Raw genomic sequence first — 18,644 nt, 5'->3', positions numbered from 1 at the left:
CGAGACAGGGATCCTATGTTTAAAAACGGCTAGTGCCCAATTCACATCAGTCACCATTGGCAATGATGGAAAGCACGCCGGACGCATAATGACCCAGAGCATCTTTCACATCAAGACATCATTATAAAATTGGAGAATTTAAAACTGGAAAGATCTCAGTGATCACTGAGTCTGATGCTTTCATTTTGGATATGAAGAAACCAAGGACAAAAGAGGTAAAGGAACATGTATTATGAGTGTTGTGGGAGATAAGATTTGTACAGAAGGAAAAAAAAAAACCCTATGAAACACGGACACACGGACAAGGATGTAAGTGAGGATTCGCGTTCAGAGCTCCCGTCTCTGAATAGACAATGGAGTCCCACAGGTTTGCTCTGGTTTTCTATGCTGATCCAAGCAGAATGCCGAGACTTCTGCACCTGCTAGCATCTTTTCCCACGGACACTGATATCCCCAAGCAAACAGAGACCATCTTACCTGAGGTCCACGCCTTCCTTTTTCTCCCTTAAGGCCTTGGATATAACTATCAATTCCGGGATCCCCCTGAAAAAAAATACAAGATTGCTTACCTCAGCTGGACCAAAAGACAAGAAAAGAAATTATAGGAAGCAGGATTTAAAAAAAAAAAAGGCACAAATTGGACGCTTTTAATTGTCTAGGCTTATTCAGTCATCCCAACAATGCAATGCAATTATAATTCCAAACTCTTTAAGAATCAAATGTCCTACAAGATAGGTTTTCTCTCAAATCTCTTGTTACAACACTAAAATAGGCTGAATGAAGCCTCACGAATGAATAATTAATTGTTCTCTGCCTTTGTGCTCCAGTAAACTGTTTACAAGCCCCTGGATTAAAGCAGCAGAAACCCCTCAGCCACTACTCACAGGATCTCCCCTTAACCCAGGCTCTCCGTGCTCTCCAGGTTGTCCAGGTGGCCCCATCAAGCCCTAAATCACACACACAAAAACAAGTGTCACTTTTTTAAATCACCTATTGCCTAAAGGAAAGAAAACATTAAAAAGGAAAAATGAGAATCAAATTAAAAGAGCAATTTATTACTTAAACTTCAAAGTATTCACTGACAAAGAAGTGAGGTTGAGACACAGAATAGACTATTATTTGAAATTTGTCCTATGCTTGGCCCACGGAGTGCACTACCTCATTTAACCCTCACAACTCAGGAATTACCCCCTTTTTAAAATGAGAGACCTGAGGCTCAGAGAAGTTGGATCCAGGTCTCCCTACACCCAAGTCCCTTGATCTTTCCACTCCTCCGTGATGCTCCCACACAGAAACACATCTAAGGATAAGGAGGCTTTCTCTATCACGAACGTGGGTAACATAAGCAGAGCAAGATCCTATGAAAAACAGGAAAAAAGAGAAGAAAATGGTTCCAGAGTTTCTGACTGATATAGACAGGGAAACAGAAAGATGAAGCAACTTGCAGTAAGACCACGACATGGTAAGCAAATGGTGGCTTCTTTTAAAACTTGCCCTTAATGGTACCACACCTGTGTAGTAGTTCCCACAGAGTCACAGAGTCGGGGACAGCCCCCACCCCAAGAACCTTCCTCAGATGATGTTATGTGCCTAGTTCTGGAGGGTATACATCCACTCTGAAAATAATGACGTGGGACCTTTTTCTGAGATCTGGGTCTCAGACACACAAAGAATGGAATGTTCTCTAGGCTCCGAAAGAAGCCTCCTTCATTATAACTTGAGACTTATCCTTACCTCTTTTCTGGCCTGATACAATGGTAAAAAGAAGTTTGTTAATTCTCATTTCTAATCCTGCTGCTTACTTTACTAGGCAGGCAAATTTCTTTGACTTCTCTAAGACAATTTTCTCATTTGTGAAACAGATATACCTAGCTCATAGAGTTGGTATAGGAATTACATGGAATAATAAGTTAAAATGCTGAGTACAGACCCAGGCATGTGGTTCCTATTATGATTTGTCAAACTCTTAGCCCTTCCTTTTTCTGACCCAGACACTAGCTTCCAGAGTAATATTCCAAACATGTAGCTTTGAATGTTTTCCTTGCCTAGAAACCTTCGATAGCACCTGACTATGCAATAGAAAAGACAAAACCCCTATACATGACAGTAAATTGACTCCAAGTTGCTCTTCCATACTTTCCTCCCCTTCTTTATGTTTTTTTATCTCACTTTCCACTCTTGTTGAATTGGAATCCTTGTTTGTCCAAACCCATTCTGAGTTCTTCTAACTCTGTCTTTCCTTTTTCATAACCTGGAGTCCCCTGTGTGTCTCTCTCATGGAGGCCTGAGTGAAAAATGTCTTGGTTTCCTGTGTTCCCTGGTATTCCAGAGCCCTCTCCACCTTTCAGCACCGTGCTCAAATGTCACACACCTTAGTATGGAAAGTTAGTCTCTTGCCCCTTTCTCTCCTCCCTCACCATCTAGTTGTCACTCATCTTTTAAGTTTCATCCCATCTTCACTCCCTCGATAAAGCCTTTCTGACTGCACAGGCTAGATCAGATCCCACTGTCATTTACCTCTCCTTCAAGCACTGATCTCAGCTGTAATTGTATGTCTACTTCCATGATTATTTCATTAATGGCTCTCTCCCCATAGAGGCCAGTTCTGAGAAACAGAACCCATGCCTGTTTTGCTCCCCATTCTGCAGTCATATCTGAATTACAATAGATGCTCAATAAATTTTGATAATTGATCTCATGAAGAAACACGACCTTGTTTTAGATTCCTCTCCAAGTCACTGTGCTCCCACTCGTTCTTTATTTGCACCATTCTTGCAGCCTTTATCCATCCTATCTTGTATTACAGTTCTTCCTATACAAACCTTATCTCTTTCACCACTCAATAAGCTCTTTGTTGGTCATAACCATGACTTATTTATCTCTGAACTCTTCTTTGTATCTAGCAAAATGCCCTACAGGTAGGAAACACTTGACAGGTGTTTACTGAATTTAACTAGATTCAACAGAAACTGAAGGGCCTCCACTCTTGAGGGAAGCGTGGTGTCTTCCACATTCTCCAAAATCTGATCCACAAACTGCAGATTAGAAATTAAACCTCCATAAAGAGCCATGACTTAAGATGTCCTATTTCATTTAGCAGGAAATCAATCCACACCTTGAGGTTATGCATTACTCTAATTCCATGAGGAGTACAAAAAAAATAGTAAGCAAATAAATTTCATCCCCTTATCTAATCCAATCATTCAACAGAAGCTGATTATAGTACTGTGTTGAGATGGATCCTTCAGGCTGTATTCTATAATTGGTTAATGATGTCTACCATTGGTACAGAAAGGGACAGTTGAGTACATATGCCTTTCCTTACATAGAAATATAATTATCAGCAGGAGGCAGTGTATAGTCACTGTCAAGCAAATAGTACAAATAATGTACATTGGAAGGATGTAGAGAAGGAGATCACTACAGACAGACATGCTCAATGAGAGCATCATGAGGAGGAAAGAGAGAAGTGGAAATTGAAGAAAAAGTGATACTCAAATAAGCACTGAAGATGGAGGCAGGGAAAAGGCATTCCAGGATGGAGTACCTAGCATAAGCCAAGACACAGTGGTAGGCATACATAAGGAATCTTCAGGGGACAATGAGTAGTACAATTTGACTGGGAAAGATACTTCTTTCCTTATTTTTCAATTACAGTTGACATACAAAATTTTATTCATTTCAGGTATACAACATAGTGATTAGACATTTATATACTTTATGATGTGATCACCCTGATAAGTCTAGTACCCATCTGACACCATACATAGTTATTACAATATTGACTATATTCCTTATGCTGTACTTTACATCCCCATGACTATTTTATAACTGCCAATTTGTATTTCTTAATCCTGGGAAGGACATTTCTTGACTGAGATTAGTGAAGGATGTGGTTAAAAGATCTTGGATGCAAGACTGAATCATTGGCAATAGGGAGACATAAAAGCTTGTGACATAGGGAATGAGAATTACAAAAAGTTGAATAACTTAGTTTACATTAATCATTTCACTATCAACAGAGTCAGGCCTTAAGTTAAATCTTCCAAACAGTCTTCTAATATTTATTTCCCTGTAACTCCCAATGTAGTACTTAAGCCACTAGATGACTTTTTCCCAAAACTTAAAAGTAAACTATCAAGATCAGTATAAGCGATAGAAATATGAGAAAAGAATATCCTCATACTTTACCCGATTTCCCCTATCTCCTTTTTCTCCAGATGACCCAGGGATTCCACGATTACCCTAAAAAAAGAAAAGAAAAAATAAATACATAAAGAATCTTTGTTATATTAGTCACACCAGATACTTTTTTCACATAGTTTCACATTCTAGCGAACAGTGGAAAGTTTTTTCACCATTCTATTTCTGAGTGTGTGACAGACTAAATGCCATGAACAATCCTCCCTTTGAAAAAATAATTTATAATTACCAATAAATTTTAAAATATTTTATATACATTAATGAGCTGATAGAGAAAAAGAGAAATCCTTAGAGTTTAGAAGCAGGACTTAGAGAGGGAAAGCAGGACCCCACAGAAGTAATAGCCATTTGGTGGTCCTAAAAATTATCATTCAGTGTGGTGTGAAAAATCACAACCTGATCATCTATACTAAAGTGGTCCTAGGAGGTAGTGCCACCAATTACGTGGCAGAAGCAAACAACCTTCAACTCAGACCTTAATGACTTCTCATAGATAAAGTTCAATCAAAAATAAGTTTAAATCAAAACATCACACCACACATGAGGGAGACACCAGGATGGGGAGCCAACAGAAACAACAGACAACAAAATCAGACTAGCAATGATGATAGATATTAGAATTATCATACACAGAATATAAAATAAGTATATTTAATACATTTAAATAAGTAAAAAATAAAAAAAGAACGAGTAAAAGTAAAAGCAAATATTTAAAAAAAGACCAAGTGGATTTGAGAAAGAATCAAATAGAACTTCTTGCAGTGAAAATTAGAATAATTGAAATTAAAAATCTAATTGACAGGTGAAATGATTTATTAAACACAAGTGGCATAAGGCTCAGTTAACTAGAAACTGAAGAAATTATTCAGAATGCAGCACAGAAAGACAAAGCAAAAGGAAATCTGAAAGAAAAGTTAAGAGACATTGAGGTTAGAATGAGAAGGTCTCACAAATTTCTTATTAGACATTATAAAGAGATAATAGAGAAAATGAAAAAGAAAAATTTCAAAATGATAATTTGCTAAGGACTTTCAAAAAATTACAGAATGCACAAATGCTTAGATTCAAGAGCCTAAGAAGTCCCAAGCAGGATAAATAAAAAGAAATCCACACCTGGACACATCATATTGAAACTGCAGAAAACTGTGAAGGGATTAAGAAATACAGATTAGTAGCTACAAAATAGTCAAGGGGATGTAAAGTACAGCATAGGAAACATAGCCAATAATATTGTAATAACAATGTATGGTGCCAGGTGGGTACTAGACTTATTGGGGGGATTACTTCACAAATTATATAAATGTCTAACCACTATGCTGTACATCTGAAACTAATATAAAATAATATTGAATGTCAAGTGTAATTGAAAAGAAAAAAGAAAAAAATGAAAAAAAGTTATACCTAAAGTTAAAAAAAAAGAGAGAGAAAGAAAACTAGACAGAAAGAATGGGAAGTTTTAAAACAGCCTGATATAGCTTCTAAGATTGCTGACCAAAGAACAATTAGTTTGATAGATAATTTAATAGCAATAATGAAATACAGAAGACAGTAGAAGCCAGAACATTACAAAATAACATTTTAAAAGTGCTGAAAGAAAATAATTGTTTACCCAAGAACTATTTCTCAAGAAAAAGGTTAAAATAAAGAGATTTTCAGAGAAACAAAAACCAAGGGAGTTTATGACCCTCATTAAAGGAAATTCTAAAAGTTGTACCTTAGACAAAAGAAACATGACCTTTTCATGTTCTTTTGAAGTCAACAATGATAGGAATAAATGTAAGGGTAAATAAAGCTAGATAAGCATTGACTGATAAAACAATAATAATAGTGTCTAATCAGTAGAATTTAACAAAAAAAGATGGAAATAAAATACTGGACAATAATATGTAATATGGGAGGCAGCTCATTAGGGTTAAGTTTCTAGAGTCCTTGTATTTTGAGGATAAGGGCAAATATTAACTTTAGACTATTGAGCACGCATGTTAAAATTTCTAGACTAATTATGAAAAGTATAAATAGAGAGCATAAATGCCAAGCTAGTAGAGGAGAGAAACATAGAATGAAAAACTTTCTGTACCTGTTCTCCATCCAAGCCATCAATACCTTCCTCACCAGAGTTGCCCTGTAGAGCAAAGGAAGATGAAAATATTAGAGACAAGAAGATCAGAAATACATGATTATTGATTTGATGTTAATTTCCTTGCTGATATTACTTTTTCAGTTAGAAGAATCTAGACCTCCCAAAGCAACATTTACATACTGTACTCCATGATTAAAAAGCAATGCTTATTTTCTTTGTGAAATAGTCATTAGCGTTATATACTGTTTTTCCCGGCAGCTTTAGGGGCCAAAGAAAAAGATAAGAAAAAAACGAAACTTGAATTTTGAATGGATAGAAAGACTTGCTTTTAAAGTTTTGCACTGGAAACAAGTAACTCTTTCACAAGACTGAGTGAAACATTTCCCACCGGTTATCTGTAATGTTAAAGGTGGTCCTTTTGTTTTTGACCAGTTTTTCTTTAAGAAGACTGGCAAATATGCCTGAATTAATCTGCATAAGGGAAATTTGGGTGATCTCAGATTAAGGAGAAATGAAATGGGAGTGTATGCATACATGTACATTTGGGAGACTTACAATAAAAAAAGCTCCATAAGAAATGAAAACCTAGGCTACTGGATGATAAGAGTAAAAACCAGCAGCTGCATGGTGACATCTCATCAAATAGGTCATCAGTTTCAAATCATGAGCCCTTTGTTTGGCCAACAACCTCAAAATGACAGTTAAAATATTTATTTTAAAGTATCTTTTGAAAAAAAGTTCAGAGATTTGCAAGCAAAATACAATGCGTTTCACATGTGTGGAATAGTTGATGTACTTTTACTGTCCACAAGAGGAAATAAAGTTCCAGGCATTTTTTTTTTTTTTAACCAAAGCACAACTAAGCTAATGCATGAAAATAACATGCCAAATTCTCAGACTAAAATTATATGATGAATTTGCCACAGGCCATATGGGGTGAATCAGTGGTACCAGGAGACATGAGTAAAGAAACTTTATCAGCCCTTGTCTCTCTCGTTCATCGTTTTTGCAACCACTGCCTAGGATAATGTGGGGAACAGAGTGGGTACCTAATAAATATTTTTTTTTTTTTTGTATAAATGAATGAGAAAATGGATACTTTGCTTCTGAATCTGAATGTAAAGTTATTCCCTTATTGTGCCAACTCCTTTCTCACCAACCCTGTCCTAGCATTTCTCTCCCATTTGATTATCACCATGACCAGACCCTCCCAACCACACCTTGAATTCAGGACAAACTCTTCCAGACATTATGTGATAAATATGGTGGCTTAATTATTTTAGCATTAGCAAGCCTTCAAATGATAACATATATCCCTACCTTAAGCCTGAAATAACCATTCATTAGCATGACAGTTTAGCTGTTAATACCATCTGACATATTTCTTCCTCTAAAACTTTTAAGCCCCACCTGCCTCAAGCAAAGGAAAAGTGATTGGACTCAGTATTTTAAAGTTTCTAAAAGAAACTGCTCTCCAGTTTAGGAAGAGTGAATAAGGTTACCTACCTTCTCTCCTGAAAATCCTCTTTCTCCCTAAAGTTGGGAAGAAATAAAAAGAATTGAGCTTAAATGAGACTTGTAAACCATTGTTTCACTTAGGAAACCATACGTTCTCTGATTTGAAGAAAACACAATTATTAGAGCAAAATGAAGATTTCTTCTCAAGCAACTGTAATGGACGTCACAGTACTCTGATTACTACCACTCCCTTTTGCTTGTGGCTTGGAGAAAAATTGCGCCTTGTAACTCTTCACATTGTAGGGGTGAGCAAGAAACAGCAGTGACCTGCCATTTATCGTAAGTCATATTTTTCAAACTAAAATGAAAATACGCTGGATAACAAGCATGGGTGGGCTTCTAAGAACAAGAAGACCAATTAAATGAAAGAAAAATTTGTTTACACAGAATATGATCACTGTGGTCAGGAAAAAAAACTCTCTATAAGACTCTGAGGTTATAGAAAATCTTTTCTGGCTGTATTAAAGGAGATTGTCTAAATGAGGAAGGTTAAGAGACGTTTAATGCAACCACAAGGGTGCCCCACCCACTATCCCTTCAGCCTTTAAATTTTCAGTGTTGTCAAGCCCACCTTCCAACTGCCAGCACTGTGACTCTTTTCCTGAGGCTTTTTTCTGGTACCAGAGCCTGCCCACATGCAGGACAGGCCAGAAGTGCTGGGGAATTAATGACCCATGGGAGCGGCCCTCACCTAATGCCTGAGAGGATTTGGTGTATGAATACCCCAGCTCCCTCACTCCTTATGGGATAACACAGGCTGTCAGGGTTCCTCAGCAGGATTAAGCTCTGTCTGCCCATAGTGGAAATTGAATTGATAATACACACTTTTTAGGCCACCTTCCCTCCCTGTCTAACTTTTCTATTCCCTACTAGTGTTTACTGAGATTGCCTTCCTATTTGCACTTGATTCCTTTTCTCAGGCTCTCCTTCTGGGAAACGGTCCATCTGAGAAGGAGCCAAGATGCCAGAGCTATGTTGAATAATTAAGGTTTTCCTCAAACTCGAGGGATAAAACAGAGAGATAGGGAGAGAATTCCACAGCTCAAGGTGACACTTACCTTAGGTCCTCTCATCCCCGGGCATCCTTCCTCACCTCGGAGTCCAGGAGGACCTTGGGGGCCTCTTTCTCCCTGTGAAATAAAGATACACATGAAGCTATCTATCTCTATTACCACCCAACTGATTCAAACCAGCAATAATAATGATCAGAATGACTAAAATGGGATGTGGTCCTTACAATTACTTGACATTCTCAGAGACTTGACCAGATCACCTACAAGGCAATCAGAATGTTCATCCATCAACTGCCCATATTGATGACCCCAAATCATACAAATCCAAATTATCTATATTTTGGATCAATTCAGTCAAGCCACATGGGCAAAACGTCAGCAAACAAAACCGAAGTGTGTCAGAATATTTCCTTCAGGCAATTAAAGTTGGATGGTTTCCTTGTGGTCTCACAAAGAATAAACCACGATTTAACTTTTTCTCTTCTAGGTGAAATCCTGCCCATTCCTAAGGTATAGATCATTTGTCACCTCCTCTTCTAAAAAGGTTTTTCTGTTACATCGTGTGTTATTACTGTTTTGTGTTATATTGTTTCCTGCTATATTGTGAGCTTCTTGGAGACAAGGACAGTGTCTCATTTATTTATCTCTGGGTTTCCAGCCCTAAGCACAGTGTCTGCACACAGTAGACTTCCAATCAGGATTTGAAGAATGACTTCCTGAATTATAATGAATATTACTGTTTGATCTATGTAGTAAAAAAGGAAGGGAAAGGTAGATATCATGCTTTTTGCCAAACTGATCAAATATAAATTAGAAAGTATTGTATAGCCCATGAGATTTCCTCAAAACAGTGTCTATAAATGTAACCTCTAACTTTGGCTTAATGAGATTATATAACTTCCCTACAAAAATTGCCCTGGACAATAAAAAGGAACATGGTAAAGTATGATGTTCTCTGGATATAAAATGAAAGGATCTGGGTTCAAGCCCCAGTTCTGTTTCCAACTTATTTTATAAGCTTGGACAAGCAATGAATTACAATTTTCTCCATTTATAAAAAGTGGATCTGAATAATACTGATTATAACCATTCAAGGATTGTTGCAATGAATGCATGGGATACTGTATTGAAAGTACTTCACAAACGGATAGACAAATGAGGTGTTTTATACTCAATGAACAGCAAGAGATAGTGAGGAAAGCGCAGGTTCTGGTATCAGATAGACATGAGTTTGGGTATATCTCCAACCCTCTCTATCTGACCTTAATAAATCACTACTGTCTCTGAGTTTCTACTTTCACCTCCGTAAAATGAAAGTATTAACACATTTCAGTAGGCTTGTGATGAAGATTAAATGCCATAACTTATACCAAATGCCTAACACACAGTAGATGCCAAATAGTTGTCTGCTTTCTCCCCTTCTTCCTAGTCTATATGCATTTTTAGGTTCAATGTGTGGTGTTTAGCTTCATCTGGAAAATTTAATTCTAACATATTTACTGTATTGCACTATGTGGTGTTATCAATCATGAATAATTGGTTGTTGTCTTTATTAGAAAATAAATCAAACAAATATATGCAAAATACATGCAAAATATATACAAAACAAATGTCCCTGATAAAGCACGGATACCAAAGGAAAGTTCTTAAAGTTTATTTTTAACAAAATATTAAAAATGAACCCACTCTTACAATGGCTTTTTTTTTTTTTAAGTGTTGGCAAGGATGGGAAGAAATTGGAACTCTTATGCACTTATAGCTGTTGTTGAAAACAGTACAGTAGTTTCTCAAAAAAGTAGAAGCAGCATTACTATATAATCCAACAATTCCATTTCTGGGTATATACCTCAAAGAATTGGAAGTAGAGTCTCAAAGAGATATTTGCACACCCATGTTCATAGCAGCATTAGTCACAATAGCCAAAAGGTAGAAGCAACCCAAGTGTCCATTGACAGATGAACAGATAAACAAAAGTGGCATAAACATACAACGACTATTATTCAACCTTAAAAAGGAATTCTAACATGCTACAACATAGATAAACTTCATGTGAAATAACCAAAAAGACAAATATTTAATGAAGCACCTAGAGAGGTAAAATTCACAGAGACAAAAAGTGGAATGGTGATTGCTAGGGGTTGGGAAGAGAGGGGAATGGGAAGTCAGTGTCTAACGGGTACAGAGATTCAGTTTTATAAGATGAAAGTGTTCTGGAGATAAATGGTGGTGATTGTTGCACAAAAATGTGAATGTTCTTAATACCACTGAACTATACACTTAAAAATGATTAAGATGGTAAATTTTATATCACGTGTTTTCTACCACAATTAAAATTTTTTTCAAAAGAAAATTGTGACTAAAAAGAAAAAGCCCACTCTTATGACTTCTATTCCCAACTTCTAAAGTTTCAGTTGCTGTACATACATAATTGGGTTTTTGTTTTCCCAAAATTAGTCCTCAGGAGAAAGAGTGTTCTTACATTTGAGTCTTCACAAAGTTTCCCATATTTCAGAGTACTCTCTTAACTGCTCTTTTTACTTAACTTTGAACAACATAATATTGACACCCAGTCAGTGTTAATTTGAGACTTTTTTGGGATACTTATAGAGGTCACCTATCAGACCAGTTAAAAAAGTAAAACAAAGAAGATAAAGAAATCTAACAGAGATTATTTATTTATTATATTCGAGGGTGAGACCTCACAATTTCTTCATAAGATTCATGCAAATATGACTTAAAATTACCTTAAAAGCACTAGACTTCATGATTACCTTATGGAGACCATAAAAATATTCTTATAAGAAAAATAAAGCAATGAGTTTTGAAGCTAGAAATAAAATTCACAATGACAGACTTCATAAACAGACTCAAAAGTGGTTTAGCTCAAACAACTTAGACAGAAGTGAACACAATATACTCTAAAAAAAACCAGGTGAGATGTTTCCAAAAGTGACTCCAGTGATGCTGAAGAAACTGATACAGAAACTACATGCAAAGAATTTTTAATAAAATGGTTGATGAAATATTAGAGAGAGTAAAAAGCAGAATTTCTAATTTAATATATCATTTTACATAATGAAGACTTTAAAATATTTCTGTGTAACTAAATAAGTTAAATATTATAAGTAGACATTTGTTTAATTCACGTACATCCCTAAAAGTTTGGGCAAATACATTTTTTAAGTTCTCATGAGAAAACGGGAGTTGCCCTATAAGGGGCATAGGTGCTAAATTGTTTTGAGAATAAAATTCGGGCTTACTGCGTTTCTCATTCAGACATCACGTTCCATCATGTTTAAAAGCTGGTCTCCCATTTGCTCACAGTACTTCTTAAAACTATCAATTATAGCCGTGATTTAAGGGAAAAAATAACATCAACAGCTTTTCAAATGTTGGGCTGCTTCAAGTTACTTTATGAGAAATGAGAATAATGGTAATAATAATAACAATAATGTCTTATTTTGTAGATGAAATGAGGAAATGTATATAAAATATTTAGCCTTGTATCTGGCACATATGAAGCTGGGGACAAATATTAGCTTTTTTTTTTTACTATTGAAGTTACATAACTATTTTTTGTGATTTTAGATAATCTGACTAATTTGATACATAACTAAGTCTTCGATGTGTAACAAATGCATATTTAAACCATCTCACAATAGGTAAATTTTGAAAATATATAGAATTCATTTGTCTGGCAGACTGTATTTTCCAAAGATGGCCACAACAAAATCTGCATGGTCTTCTGCTCTGTGACCCTGCCACACCTCCATCAAGAGGAGGAGTCTAACCTTCCCACCCACCTCTTGGATCTGGACTTAGTGACCCACTTGTACCCAATAGAATGTGGCAGACAAGTTACCGCGTGACTTGTGAGGCTTGCTCAAAAGCCTTGCAGCTTCAGCCCTGGCCTCCTGGAATGCTCTCAGGACTGACCCTCCCTGCTGGGTGTGCCCTCCTAGACGCAGTCGCCATACGTCATACACTTCCCCCTCTGCCTTCCGCCATCCCAGCCACCCCAGCTGAGCACCAGAGGATGAGAGAGGAAGCCATCTCAGCAGTGGTTCCCCCAGCCTCATAAGGTCTAGTCAGCCCAGCTGAGACCCCAGACGCCCCCCTGTTCCCCTTTCACTTTTTCAACCCAGAGTTCAAGAACAATAAAACTGATAGTTGTTTTACACCAATAAACGTTTTTGTTTTGGGTTTTTTGGGGGGTTAGGGGTGTTAGTTATTTATCCTTATACACGTTCAATTTGAACCCACAAATTATGGGCCCCATTATGAAACCTGTACATCTGCAGAGAGATGTCTGCTGTTGAGCAGACCAATCAGACCTGCTTTGATGGGAGATGACCTGAAAAGCCATTCAGAGGACAACATATTTTAAAGTCACCTCCTCTTGTGAGAAATGCAGTAAAAAGCAAATGAGACCTACTAGAGCTGCGATGGGTCTAGTCCAAATTGAGATGTGCTGTCAGTGCACAAGGCACAATGGATTCCAAAGACAGTACATTTTAAAAAGTGAGATAGCTCATCAATTTTTATGTTAATTACATGCTGAAATGATTATATTTTGGGTATATCGGGTTAAGTAAAATATATTAATAAAATTAACATCACCTATTTCTTTTTACTTTCTTTAAGGTGGCTATTATAAAATTTAAAAATTATATAAAATTGTGTACAGTACCCCCCCATCCCCAGGGGGCATACATTCCAAGACCCCAAGTGGATGCCTGAAACCATGGATAGTACCAAACTCTATATACTCGTATGCTGTTTTTCCTGTGCATACATATCTATGATAAAGTTTAATTTATGCGGTTTAAAAGGTTAAAAATAATTGCAAAAACCGCAATGACTTTTGCACCAACCAAATATTAGGCACAGTAAGACATTAACAACAATAATAATAAAATAGAAACATTATAATGATACACTGTAATAAAAGTTATGTGAATGTGGTGTCTCTTTCAAAATATATTATTGTACTGCACTCTCCTGTCTCCTTGTGATGATGCGAGATGACAAAATGCCTACCCGATGAGATGTGTTTGCAGTTTGAGATGTGACAGCAAAACTAGCACAAATTTCTTTTCCCTTCTTCACAATTTCACAGGCAGAAGATCCATTTTTACCATAAATCTTAGCAACCTCAGCATACAATTTTTCTGCTTTCCTAATTCAATCATGAATTTCCACCTTTTCACTTAAAGGAAGCACTTTACAGCTACTCTTTCGCATATCCAAATAGCCAGCATCACTACTCTTGTGCTCTGGGGCCATTATTAAGTAAAATAAGGGTTAACGGAACAAAGATACTGTGATACTGTGACAATCAATCTGATAATTGGAAGGGTTACTAAGTTACTGATGGGCACGAGTGTCTAGTGTGGAGATGCTGGACAAAGGGATCGGTCTCCTCTCTGGAGGTACAGTGTGAGATTTTGTCACGCTACTCAGAACAGTGCAGAATTTAAAACGTATGAATCGCTCATTTCTGGAATTTTCCATTTAATATTTCGGATAGCAGTTGACCACAGGTAACTGAAATACAGAAAGGGAAAACTTGTATGTTGCTCACTTTATATTTCTAGCTTTGTACTTGAACATTTTTATAAAACATTTTAGTTTTAGGATGTTAAGACAGCAGAGAAGGAGGACAAAATCAACTCCCACCCTAGACAGATAAGGGCTTATTTATCCTGTTTGTCTGAAATTGGTGTCAATGATCCTGGTGGGTTGGTCAGACCTTAAAATACTCTCTTAACTTTGGCCGGGCTCGTTGAACCACAGACCTAGTAGAAAACACAATACTTAAAGGACATCTAAAAACATCATAAAAATGGGAAGGAATATTTTCACTACTCCTGTACAAAACAGCAAAAATTCACAATTCCTATTTGTGAATGTATTTCTAACATCTAATACTACATTTACTGAAGCGAACAAAAGAGAAAAGTTGAGCAATATTCCCATAAACATAACCAAAGAGATGGATCAGTTTATACAGGTCACAGCACCTATGTTTTTCTCTAATTTCTGCTTATTTTCCATGTTCAGGCAGCGTAATTGTTCAGAACAATAAAATGATGTGCCACTCTGGGTGGAACACTGAGAACATTAGTGTTTGTATATACCAGTAGTTTGAAAAGTTTGGTCCAAGGACCCCTCAGGTCCCCAAGACCCTTTGGGAGGGGGTTCTCACAAAGTTAAAACTATTTTCCTGATTATACTAGAATGCCACTTTGCTTTTTACTCTTGTTCGCTCCCAAGTGTACAGTAGAGGTTTTAAAGGGCCACAGAGCAAGTGATATCATGATAGACTGAATACAGAAGCAGATACATGACTCTAGCTGTCTCCTAATAAGCTAGACATTAAAGATATTTGAAAACATGTTTTTAAATGCCACTCTCCTCACTAACATATTTTATTTTGGAAAATATTATTATCTTTCATAAAGAAATGTCATTTATGTTATGGGTTTATTTTTGTTATTTTGAAATAAAGTAAATAAATCATTTAAAATTCTCTTAGTTTTAATTTCTAATGTGCCAAACATCAATAGATAGAAACCACATCAAAAAAATATCTTCGAGGTCCTCAGTAATCTTTGAGAGTATAAAGGTATCCTGAGACAAAAAAGTTTGAGAACCAGTGATATACACAAATCAACTTTAAAACACACACCTGTAGCAAAATGGTTTCCACAATTTAAAAGAACTAAAAACAATGTTTGTTTTTTCAATCTTTTTGGTATTTAAATGATGTAATAAAGATGATCCCTACCATATTTCAGTGCCCTAGCTAATAATTCTCTCTATGAGATACATTTTTCTCTATAGCCAATCAAATGATAGGTAACTTTCCATTGTCCAGGATGTATCCAGGGTTATATACAAACCATCAGTAGATAACTACACCTCTATTCTGCCATTCTGGAAGATATCTGAGTGATCTTATTGTGAGAATGGCCTTGATTCTTCTCAATCTATTTTGTTAAACCACTTACCGTGTTTCCCCAAAAACAAGACCTAGCCGTAAGACCAAGTGCTATATTAATTTTTGCTCCAAAAGATGCATTAGAGCTGATTGTCCGGCTAGGTCTTATTTTTGGGGAAACACGGTATAGACATGACTACCTCATTAACAACAAATTCTGAAATTTAGCTCACGATTAACAACTACTATTATATGCATGCACATTAGACACAGTCCATATTTTCAGTTACTTCAAATTCACTGATTTAAAAAACAAAATGACCGTACTTCCTCATTAAACATCTTCTAGCAACTATATCTTTACATACTTTGTCCACCTGACATTTGTTACAATAAACAGTTATTTTTATATAGATATTTTAAACCCATTTGAAATGGCATAGAAGAGAAAAATGTCATGACTTAAGCACAATTAAGTATTGTTGATAATAGACCCATTGTACGATATTCTTTTAAAGAAAAAAAAAAGATTTAGTACTTACATGTCCACCTTCTTCACCAGGATGACCAGGTAATCCGCCAGAACCCTTCTGTCCCTGAGGAGAGAAAAAAATCAAAGTAAATAATTTGGACTCTAAAGTCTTCATTTCTTAAATCTGCATGAAATAAAAATTGTTACTTATAGGTACCCCTGTCTCACTGAGTGGACATTTTACTGAGACTCTACTAAATGTTGAACGCCATGCCCAAAGATATATAGAGACAAGTATTCTTGGCCTGTCTTACAGCGAAAACTTGAATACCTACTTGTCTTAATAGTTGGTACAACAACCTACTTTTATTTTTCTAAAATACCTTTTTAAGCCATTCTATTATGAAAATCCAAACCAAAACTAGTTAAATGTTTAAGGAAAATTGTTATTCTTAAAGAGCATGGTATGGGTTTTACATTCTCATAACAAAATGTCAGTAAACAAAGGTGTTACCACCCCATTACTTATGAGAAATGGCTGTTTATTTCTGTATGACTCAGCTATTTAGTCTCTCTCTCTCTCTCTTTTTTTTTTTTTTTTTTTTTTTTTTTTACTTTTTAGATACTAAACCCACAAACCATTTCCTCTCAAGGGAGTTTGGCTTGATATTGCATAGCCAGGTGTGTTTATTTAGACTACAAATTGGTCAGTAAGATATGGGAGCCCTAGTCTATTTGTGATCAACAAAGATATGAAAGTCATTACAACCAACCACTGAATTCTAACAAACAGAAGGAGCAGAGAAGTCAAAAATTCAAAACATTCTCATCTTTAGCCTTTGAGGCATAGTCCCTAAGTTGCCAAAAGTCAAGAGGTGCCTAAATTTGATTTTCTGATTCTGTAGTCAGATATTTACGAACAACATGATGGGGAAAACAATCCAGTGCTAATGCATAACTACAATTTATTTTTCAAAAAGTAATTATATACTTTATACAGTTCTAAATTAAGATTGATCTGCAAAGTCAATAAGAGCTCATTCCAACAACCTGACGGAAATTCTTACAAAGAGAGAATGTAAAAAGATGAGAAAAGCCAAGGCGTTTGATTCAACATTGCATGTGGATTTGTGATTGTACCCTCATCGTGAAGTTGAGAACGGAACCTTCAGTCCCTGGATATCTGACGACCATTTCTAATGAGATATTCTCCCTTAAAACTGTGAAATAGTAATTTTCCTATCTCTTAACCCGAGAGTTAACAGAGAGATGCAAATTAACCACTAGTGAACCAGTGCTTATATCTTTCATCAGAGTTTCATGCTATAGAGTAGGATGTTAGATAGGAGAGAAAGGGACATTGACTCCTGTAAAGAAAGCAGGGGTTAGACAAGTGAAAATTTTCTAGACAAGTAAAAACTTCCATGCAGTGAGAGAATCTATGAAAATATTTGTCAAATACATGTAAGTAGGCAGCATAATATAGAATGTGAGACGGAATCAGGCAGACGTAGGGGCTTAAATTAAAAAATGCCTCTTTGTAACTGTGCAACTTTGGGAAAGTGGTGTGCCCTCTCTGAGCCTCAATTTCAAACCTGTAAAATAACGTTTACTTCAAAGTTTTGTTAAGAGGATATAATTAGAAAAAGTGTGTTTCAGACATAATACAGAGCCTGATATGCAGTCATCTACAGTCATCTACTGGAAATGTCATCTCTCCCTCCCAGTCCCACACCCAACAAATCCTCACCTTCCTCCCGGGGCTCCCATGATCACCTCTGTGCCCATCTTCTCCAAAACACTTTGCATACATATTGCAGCATGTTCTTTCTACAACTGTGTCCTGAAAGACAGAATCCTCATCGCATGATTTTTTTTTTCATCTCTTAACCTACATCACATTATACACTAAAGAGACAAAATTACCTCAGGGTTTTAAAAATTATTAGAATTAATAGATCCAGCGAAGGGTGGTGTTTAAAAAAACATACTCACAAGTTGCTTCAGTAAGATGCTTGGGAGGGACTGCAGTGTGATGCTCAGAGGTTGAGTATATGCAAATCCTCTGCCAAATTCCAGCTCCTGAAGCTCTTCTAATTTATGCACACCTTCCAAGCCAATAATGAGGAGTCCAGAGAATCCTTCAAGGTACCAAGAGGTGGGCAATTTACCTGTATGTCTTTTGAATGCTCCGTCTTTGTCTTGGACTCAGATATTCATCCATCATCCCGTCTTTCCTATTCCTTCACCTGTCTTTTCTCAGATTTCATTTTTGTTAAAATCAAAATTGGCTCATGACATTCCCTCTTGAAGAACTGGTCTGACACCTTTCAATCCCACCAACTGAAAGTCAAGCAGTTAGGTAGAACCACAAAAGACTCTCAGAGCTCTCTTACAGTCCTTATTTGTTATTTC

The 18,644-nt window shown here is 36.3% G+C and overlaps 1 protein-coding gene across 1 annotated transcript in view; it reads right to left on the bottom strand.

Moving 5' to 3' along the window:
* Positions 1-18,644, bottom strand: part of LOC109444512 (collagen alpha-4(VI) chain-like) — a 105,302-nt gene that overhangs the window by 45,923 nt on the left and 40,735 nt on the right. Inside the window, exons 11-19 of the mRNA XM_074312826.2 lie at positions 18,225-18,370; positions 17,980-18,072; positions 16,300-16,353; positions 8,860-8,931; positions 7,790-7,816; positions 6,281-6,325; positions 4,192-4,245; positions 885-947; positions 478-543 (exon numbers count right to left, since the gene is read on the bottom strand). Coding sequence (XP_074168927.2) covers positions 478-543; positions 885-947; positions 4,192-4,245; positions 6,281-6,325; positions 7,790-7,816; positions 8,860-8,931; positions 16,300-16,353; positions 17,980-18,072; positions 18,225-18,370 — 620 coding nt within the window. The remainder of the gene's footprint in view (positions 1-477; positions 544-884; positions 948-4,191; positions 4,246-6,280; positions 6,326-7,789; positions 7,817-8,859; positions 8,932-16,299; positions 16,354-17,979; positions 18,073-18,224; positions 18,371-18,644) is intronic.

Source organism: Rhinolophus sinicus, chromosome 5, assembly GCF_057876585.1.
Source record: "Rhinolophus sinicus isolate RSI-liver-muscle chromosome 5, RSI-T2T, whole genome shotgun sequence".
In the NCBI taxonomy this organism is placed as follows: domain Eukaryota; kingdom Metazoa; phylum Chordata; class Mammalia; order Chiroptera; family Rhinolophidae; genus Rhinolophus; species Rhinolophus sinicus.
The sequence above is the reverse complement of the archived record's forward strand: the minus strand, read 5'-3'. Positions and strand labels throughout refer to the sequence as shown.